The sequence below is a fragment of the Vigna radiata genome, chromosome 1 (genome assembly GCF_000741045.1).
Source record: "Vigna radiata var. radiata cultivar VC1973A chromosome 1, Vradiata_ver6, whole genome shotgun sequence".
NCBI classification, from domain to species: Eukaryota; Viridiplantae; Streptophyta; class Magnoliopsida; order Fabales; family Fabaceae; genus Vigna; species Vigna radiata.
The window spans coordinates 35,499,609-35,508,631 of record NC_028351.1 but is presented as its reverse complement, the minus strand read 5'-3'; the positions used below and the strand labels follow the sequence as shown (position 1 = coordinate 35,508,631).

General features: G+C 31.6%; 1 protein-coding gene across 1 annotated transcript; it reads right to left on the bottom strand.

The window, feature by feature from the left end:
* Positions 1 to 4,743: 4,743 nt before the first annotated feature.
* LOC106768923 (transcription factor LAF1-like) lies at positions 4,744 to 7,663 on the bottom strand. The gene is made up of 3 exons (XM_014654315.2): positions 7,377 to 7,663; positions 6,531 to 6,660; positions 4,744 to 5,582 (listed from the first exon to the last, which is right to left on the bottom strand). The coding sequence occupies exons 1-3, from the start codon at positions 7,510 to 7,512 to the stop codon at positions 4,979 to 4,981; spliced, it is 870 nt and encodes a 289-aa protein (XP_014509801.1). The 5' UTR covers positions 7,513 to 7,663; the 3' UTR covers positions 4,744 to 4,978.
* Positions 7,664 to 9,023: the final 1,360 nt, after the last annotated feature.

Genomic DNA, 9,023 nt, shown 5'->3' with positions numbered 1-9,023 from the left:
CACAGGTTGTGTTTTTGAGACAATAAAGTCGATTATGACGATGATGAAATTGATTATGAATTTGTTTGTGTTGCTTCTAAAATCGATTCGGTGTTATTCAAAATCGTTTGAATCGATTATGTCAGTGAATTCAGTTCTGTATTTGTTGTTGGAGGTTGGAATGGATTCTCATAAATTTATTGAGAGTCGAATTGATTCCATTATCCTTTAAATGGTATGTCTCGTATAGTAGAGGCAACTTCCTTTTTGTTCACTTGAGTGAATTTGAGGGAGAGTAATTGAGTGGATTTAAGAGGATTTGAAGATAATTTTTGTTGTTGTTTATTTGAGTGAATTTGGAGGTAAACGAGAGTGGATTTGGAAGTAAAGTTTGTGAAAATTAGTGTAGGATTTAATTTATGTGACAGATTAAAAAAATTTACTTCCAAATCCACTCTCGATTACCTCCAAATTCACTCAAATAAACAACAACAAAAATTATCTTCAAATCCACTCAATTACTCTCCCATAAATCCACTCAAGTGAACAAGGCCTTCATGTTTTTTCTTGTTATTTGTTTACATTACAACTTTGAGTTAGAGTGATAAATAAATTATATCTCTTCCTATATGAAACCCTTTGACAAAAACGAAGAAAAATTTTCTCAATAGTAATTTTGTTGTTTGTTACTTCAATTTATTTTGACTACATATTTTTTTCCTTCATGTATTTTTGTAGCATTGGCTTTGCGGTTTAATGTATATAGAGGAAAATAGCCCCAATCTACCCAACCACAAGTTGGTCTACTAGGTCACAAGTTGACCTCTATGTATCCAGTTACAAGTCGGTCTCTTGGTACCCAGTCACAAGTCGACTTCTTTGTACCTGACTGCAAGCAATCTCTTACTACTTGATCATAAGCTAGTTTGTCATATTTTACTGACGTGTTATTCTATAACTTGGCACAATTTGCATCAAAGGTAAATGAGACGTTGGAACCACCCTGACCCAGTTAGGTAGGACCTACAAACCCATAACTATCTTATAAATAATACAGTTATAAGATAAATAATATACATTCACATCTACAACATTAACTGTTATCCGACGTACCCGACTAACCTGACGAGTATCTTTTGCAGGTTCACCATCATCCATTCATAAAAAAAGAGTACCGAGAGGAGAACGAAAGCAAATCCACTTAATGCCTTACAAATTTGGGAAAGTCCATGGAACTCATTTTCTTATAGTATGCTCAGCTTCTTGAGTACACCTTCAAATCTCTTAATCCAAACAACACCACAATACCCTTTACATTCCCTCAAATTCATTTACTCACTCTTCTTCGAATTTATTCCTTAATCCCAACCCTAATTTAAAAAAAATAAAAAACTATAAACTGAATGTAAAAAAATATCATATATGTTTCACCTTCTTTTACTACTAAGATGAGTGAATTAATTTACATAGGCTTCTGTCACCTAATCCATTTTATGGGTTACAAAAAGGTTTAATCATTTAGATTGTCCCTGTTTATATTGGGTTTTCTCAATTTGGTCCTAGTATTTTAAAACGTCTCAATTAAGTCCTTAATTTTGCAAAATTGAATCAATTAAGGACTTGCCGTTAACTTAGGTAGACAGCGTTAAAATTCTGTCTGCGTGGCATCCAGGCTTGACTGAGGTGGCAATTTATGTTGAGCTGAGTTGGCTTTCTCACATCTTTTTAATTAAATTTCTTTGAAAATAAATGCACACAAAACACAATCCAAGTGCAAGTGTGAAACATTGCAGAATAAAGCCAAATTGCGAATTGGGGATTTTGGGGGAAATTGAGAACTGAGAAGGGATTTAAAACCCTAAATTGGAATAGGAGAATAGGATTTAAAACCAAAATATTTTATGTCCACTACAATCTCAAGATAAACATTTACACCAATATTAACTCATTCTGAAACATTAAACAGTAAATACAACATTAAGCAGTGATAATTAGCATAGAACTGCAGTTTGGCAAAGAGAAGACTCTAAACATCACTAAGACACTCACTTCATTCATCTTTGCCTTTGTTCCCCAATTTACATCCCAGCCACAATCATCCTCACCCACGCTTACGACACAGTCATCACCAAAACCCCAAGAGCTAAATCCAATCAAAGCACGAAATGGGCTACACTAATCAGAACAGAAGAAGAAGAAGAAGAAGAAGGGAGCAGCACCACCAGCCCTAGGAAGCGCCATCAGCTCTTGGCGGCACTGGCGGCGGGCTCGACGGTGACGACGGCGGGCTCGACGGAGAGCGACGACTCTGGCTTGGCAGCAGCGGCACCCTTGCGACGACGAACGGTCGACGTTGTTCATGAACGAGAGGGACTCTCGCGCGGGAAAAAGAGAGGGGAGAACCCTTGCGGTGGCCGGCGGCTTGGTGGCGAACGGCGTCGTCGGCGACGCCTTAGACCGTGGCTCCCAACGGTCGATCTCAATGGTGGAGACGGTGGCACGCAGTCGCAGCGGAGATGAGCCTCCATCGAAGGAGACCCTAGGTCTGTAGGGTGTTGAGCAGAATGGGAGAAGTTTTATTTAAACGTTGCTTTTTTATCAAAACGTTGCGTTTCATTTTGTTTCAATAAAATTTAATTTGAAAATAACACAAATCCAATTCAGTTGCCACGTCAGAAATGTCATTCTGCCACGCAGACAGAATTTTAACACTGTCTATCCAAGTTAACGGCAAGTCCTTAATTGATTCAATTTTGCAAAAATAGAGACTTAATTGAGACGTTTTAAAATACTAGGATCAAATTGAAAAAACCCAACATAAATAGGGATAATCTAAATGATTAAACCTTAGAAAAATGAAACTAGTCCAAAGACTTTATATTGCTTATCTTTTTGGTCATGCCCATTTTATGGGTTAGAAAATATCTATAGATGAAAAATAAATAATTGAAAAGAATTTAACTAATCGATCTTTTGAACCCATAATATGGGTTAAAACTACATGATACAAAAATAATGAAAACAAAACTATTTATATTGACATGCCTAATGTACTATGAAATAATCAAAGGTATATGATACAAATAAATAAGGATAATATATTTAAGTAAATAGTTAAATTTTATTTAACCAATTTGTTTACAATTAATTAACTCTTTACATTTCCAATGATTTTTTTTTTTTACTTTATTTCCTCTAACAAAAATAAATCTTTAAAATTAATATAGAAATTCATTTTAAGATTCTCTTCACAAATAGTCAACTTCTCTGCTAAATATATTATCTCAACCTTTAACAAAATGTATGTGAATCAAGATTTTTAATTACATAATTGTATCTTTTTTACAGTAAATTTTTATCATATTTCTATTTCATAAGTTACATTGCATAATTTTACATCACTTAAAACCAAAAATAATTTCGTTACATTTTCTTCTCCAATCATTTAATGTATGCTTTTTGAAGACAAAATTATTATAAATATTATTATACTTGAGTTCAAAAAATAATTATTTCATATTATAATTATTATTGATAAAATTTTATTATAATAAAGATTTATTAAAGTAAAAAAAATTATAATAATAAAAACAAGTTTTTTTAATAATTGTAATTTAAATTACATTTTACTATAGAATATTACAGAAAAACTACTAAATTAAATAAGTTAATATACATTGTGATTTATTAATAGAATCATTTATTATTTAAACATAGATAACATATATTGATTCAGTTTATCTTTTTTACCAATATGTCTTATGGTCTCATTTCGACTTTTGACGTGGCTAATTTGATTCAACTTTTGTCTTGGCTTGTAGTTTGGTCTGAATTGACTTGGATAGAGCTTTGATCTAGATAAACTTGGATCGACATTCAAATAAGAAGATGACTCAACTCAATCTTTGACCAATATTAAACATGCAATATTTATCTTTTGTTCATTTGCGTGGATTTGAGGAAGAGTAATTAAGTGGATTTTAGAGGATTTGAAGATAATTTTTTTGTTATTTATTTGAGTGAATTTGGAGATAAACGAGAGTGAATTTGAAATTAAATTTTGTGAAAATTAGTGTAGGATTTAATTTATGTGACAGATTAAAAAATTTACTTCCAAATCGACTCTCGATTATCTCCAAATTCACTCAAATAAACAACAACAAAAAAAATTATATTCAAATTCACTCAATTACTCTCTCTCAAATCCATTCAAGTGAACAAGGCCTTAAAGGGTAATTTAATGTTTTGTAATGGGCTAAATTCATTTTGGCTCTAATCCTAAACCAATTTAAGTGGGGACTTCGAAGGTTGGGATTTTTCTTTAGCTTACTCATTTCGTGGCCTTATAAATGAGAGCTTATGCAGGAGTAGTTAGGACTATCTAAGCTATAAGTCAAATTGATATCTCTAAAATATATATTTGAAAGTTTTATCTATTTCCATGTAAATTCTTCATGAATGTGTGACAACTTTCACAATATAAATCATTTGCAACTGTTACTTATCTCAATAACTGAACCATCTGGCTCAAGCCATGTCCTGAGAAATTGTGAAGGAATAAACTAAATGAGAGACATGCAACTATTTTGCTATGTGTTCTGTTTCTCAAAATAAGTGTTGATCAAGAGAGAGTGTGCTGATTGTGTGTAGTTCTGAACTCCTGTTTCCTTGCAGGGAAAAGAACAATGAGTTTCCTAAAGAAAATTCTCATATAGCATATAAATCAGTGTAACAGTTCCAGGGAGAAAGAACATTGAAGACCACAAGATTTTGATTGATTTGAAGCAAATATACATGAGTAGTATGCTTAAACAACATCGCAAAAATCACAATGAAATGCACATTTTTCTTATCTTACTGAATTTATTTGTGGGAGTAGGATTACAATTAAAACAATTAGAAGTATAACTTTACAATGATCAAATTTGTCTTGTTTTCTGTGTGTCTAATTACAAATTATTCTTCCTTTTTGAGCAGCTTGTAAACTCCTTCCAGGTACTTACATAGCACGATTGATTAGGCTGAAATTGCTGCATAAATCATTCCCGGGAATACAGTGAATGAAATCACTTCCATCCACTTGATTTGATGGCTTAAGCTGTGAATTGTACACCTCAGTGGTTGAACTGTGAATTAGACTATTATGATACTCTTCACCAAAGTTCCCTTCCAACAAATGCATTATAGCTTCTTGGAAAGATGAATTTTGATCAAATACATTTCCCAATACCAAAGAATCATCAGAATTCACTGAGCCTGCACCATTTACTTGATCCTCTGAAAGCCACTCAGAAAATAAGAGTTTTGGTAGGGAACTCTGACAACCCTCTTTGGAAAAGTCATAGCTTTGTGAGAAAAAGTTATCAGAGTGTGTTGCTGTTTTTTCCATGTTTTGTAGCAATGCATAACTTGGATCTTGAGTTGCAAGTTTCTGTGGAGAGAGTGAATTTTCCACTGTGTCTGAACTTGAACTAGCATGCTCAATTTGTTTACCAGATTCCATTTCCTTAGTTTTCATCACTTTCTTCTTCAGATATGAATGCCAGTAATTCTTTATCTCATTATCAGTCCTTCCTGGCAAACGCTGTGCTATTTGAGACCACCTGACCAATATAACAACTTGTTTTCAGCATTTTCTATTAATAAAATAAAAATATTTCTTGAAAGAAATAGGAAAATGCAAAGAGAACAGCAACAAAATTTTACCTTCCTTCTGATTAATCTATAAGGTTTTGTTTTGAACAGTTGAAAGCAATTAAAGATGTCAAACATGGTTCATGTTGACTTTGTTTTATAAAATTGAGGAATGAAGCTATGACAGAAATTAATGTTATGAAGTTTATAGTAGGAAAAAAATGAAACAGTTTTTTTTTTTTTCTTTTTCAAATTGAGGTTATTTATAAATGCAGAAATAAAGCAATATCGATCTTTGAATTTTTAAGATCACAATGTCCTTTAAACTATATTAAAATACCCTTTATAATTATAAAGAATAATTCCGTATCAAAACAAAACATGGGGAAAGAATACACAAACATATTTGCGTGTAAAATATTTAATAAATTGTTAATAATGTATGATGGAGATGACTAAAACAATTAATATTGGGAAAAAATAATTTAAATTAAGTGAAGGGAATAAAATACTACAAAAACTGTCCTTCTGTGTACACATTCTCTTCTCTCCCTCTTTTAAATATTGAACTTCCTAACCATGCCAGTTCATGGTTTGACCATCCTATCCTTTTTTTCCCCTTTTGATCCTATTTAAATAGGACCCAATTGCTTCTACAAAATAAAAATATAAATATAAATATAAATAGCTAGCTGGCTTATCCAATTACATTGTATAACTTAATGCCTCGAAAAAAGTTAGAAGAAAAGAAAATGTTTTCCTTGATTTGTCAATTTGCACTAATTATTAGGTAGCTAAGTTATTGTCGTTATTCTAACTATAAAATATTACAGAAGTTACTTATTTTACTTGAACGTGGCAAGTAAACTAGAAATCATTATAATTAAAAAAATAAAAATGTTGATCTTTTTGCTTACTTGTTGCCTAACATGTGGTGAAGAGCCATGATTGTATCTTCTTCATGTTTGCTGAAAACTCCTCTCTTCAATCCAGGTCTCAGGTAGTTAATCCATCTTAGTCGGCAACTTTTTCCATTTCTTTGCAAGCCTAGAAAATTAAGTGAAGTTAGTAAGTAAACATCAAATAAAATAAATACAAATTCACCCTTATAAATATTGCAAAAATAAAGCATATTAAAAGTTATATTATATCTTCTTCACTCTAACCTTTTTACTGGTAAAGTCTAATGTCGACTCGAAATGCCTTTCTAATTAGTTATGAAACATAGAAGTTTGCTACTCAGAAGCATGAAAAAGACATAGGTTGTCTGAATGAAGATTCTGAACTTTTATAACCACATTTCAACTCTTGTAATTTGAATTTTGATTAGACAAAGTTCTTAGAGTTGCTTCTGCTAAAGAATGTCTGAACTCTTAAACTGTCAATTCACTTCACTAGACCTGACAAATTTATTACTGCCACAATGACATTGAAGCATGTCCACATTTCAACTTGGTCTCAAACGGTTCTCTCGAGAAAAACAGACATACATCAATAATATAGGAATCCAATTCATACGAACCCTATTTACAACCTAAAACCTTAAAATAGTAAGTTTATGTGGGTCTTGTTTCTTATATGACAGTCAACTTTCTCATATCTAATTAATGTGAGACTTTCCCACTTGAATTTCCCAAACCTCACTTAATATAAGTTAAGCAAGTTCAACTAAGAAACAAATAAATGCTGCTTAATTTGACAGGATCATGAATATGTTACTGATACGAGGAATAAAGGATCAGAAGGAATGAAAAAGGTCTCACCTGCCTTAATGGGGACAGAGCTCCAGCATCCATGACCATGCTTAAGGATATGATTTCTGAGCTTATTATCTTCTTCAGGTGACCATAACCCTTTTCTGAATTTTGGTTTTGCTTTCTCTAATGGCTGCTTTTCCATTGTTCCTCTTTCTTTCTTTTATCAGAATTTGAGTTCAATTGTAAGATTGGTTTCCTTAGAGAAGATATGAACTAAAGAGAGAACAAACAGGCATAGAGAATAGAGAAGGGAAAGAATATTTGGCCTTGAAATAGTGCACAAGCAGACTGATATATATAATGCAATAGAAAGGTGTGATTGTGCAGTACATGTTCATAATTTATGGCAAAAATAAAGAGTTGAAACTTGGACAGAGAATAAACAAATATATGTAAACAAAGTATATGAAAACCCTTCATAAATGATAACTTAAAATAATATATTCTATTATATGAAACCATTTCTATTTCTACCTCAATTGAAGGTACCAAGTTGGAAATTGTTGGCTTAGTTTTGTACCATTGGTATCACTGTTTTTTGTCAATTTTTTCGGCCTCAATCATTCATCAAAATAAGTATACACCACAGTTCAAAACCCCCCAAATGCAACATGATTATTTCTTGTAAATGGCCATTTTTAAACATGTTTATTTGCAGGTACTTTCGAAGAAATCATTGTCCAGATCATTTAATTAAACCTTCACCAGTATTTTAATGTCTAATTTCTTTTCTTACCTAATATCAAAATCTTTTTTCTATGCAGAAGCCCTTGTTGAAGATAGTGAAGAATCTTCAAACTTCATCTACATATTAAATTTATTTAGTTAATGCGAATTTTGTCTCCTTTAAACATGGAGAGGAGACTTTTTTTTTTCCTGAGCCTGAATAATTTCGAGGCTTCATTTGTAATTCATGTCTCACAATTTAGTTATAACATGTTTGGGTTAAAATAAAGTGTTTCATATTACAGCGAAGGTAAGAAACAAATAGTTGTTTTTTTTTTTTTGCTTAATCAATTATTTTCTAGATATTTGAGGAATTTATTTAATGTGATCTTTCAATATTTTATGTTTTAATTTAACATTTATTTTAGTTAAACACACTTTTGAAAGAATGATTGTATATTAATTATTGTGAGTTTCTCTAATTTATTTTTATCGTATCTCCACAGTCTTTTATGGAAAAATTGAAGAAGTTCGGAATCATTAATATTTGATTACTTTTCCAACTATATCAATACCAATCCTATGGAAAAATTCTTGAACATGTTAATCATTCAAAGAATGACAGAGATCTTGTTTTTATTATGCATTGTAAGTATGTTAACAACTACATTTTTTACCGGTGTCGGATAGTAGAATTGGATAATATATCTTCCTTAGTTTGGAAGACATGACAAATGAAAAGAAAGAGCAAATTAGGTTAATATACTTGATGGAATATGATTAATTATAGGACTAGAAATCAACATGCAGCTATGGAACATGATGGCACAAAGAAAGAGACAAGTGTATTTGGTATGAAGAAATTCCTTCATTATTTATACAAACATCAAATCAAAATATTATTACAAAGTTAATGCTGCTAAGAAAACGAGTGTTTCTCATCCATGATTGGATTATGTATGCAGGTGCAGACATAAATACCAGCTC

Bases quoted from the DNA above. Each gene is read 5' to 3' on its own strand.
- LOC106768923 (XM_014654315.2), bottom strand. From the start codon at position 7,512: ATGGAAAAGCAGCCATTAGAGAAAGCAAAACCAAAATTCAGAAAAGGG. The intron at 6,661-7,376 runs GTGAGACCTTTT...TTAATTTTCTAG, and splicing joins CTCTGTCCCCATTAAGGCAG to GCTTGCAAAGAAATGGAAAA. The intron at 5,583-6,530 runs GTAAGCAAAAAG...TATATTGGTCAG, and splicing joins CACCACATGTTAGGCAACAA to GTGGTCTCAAATAGCACAGC.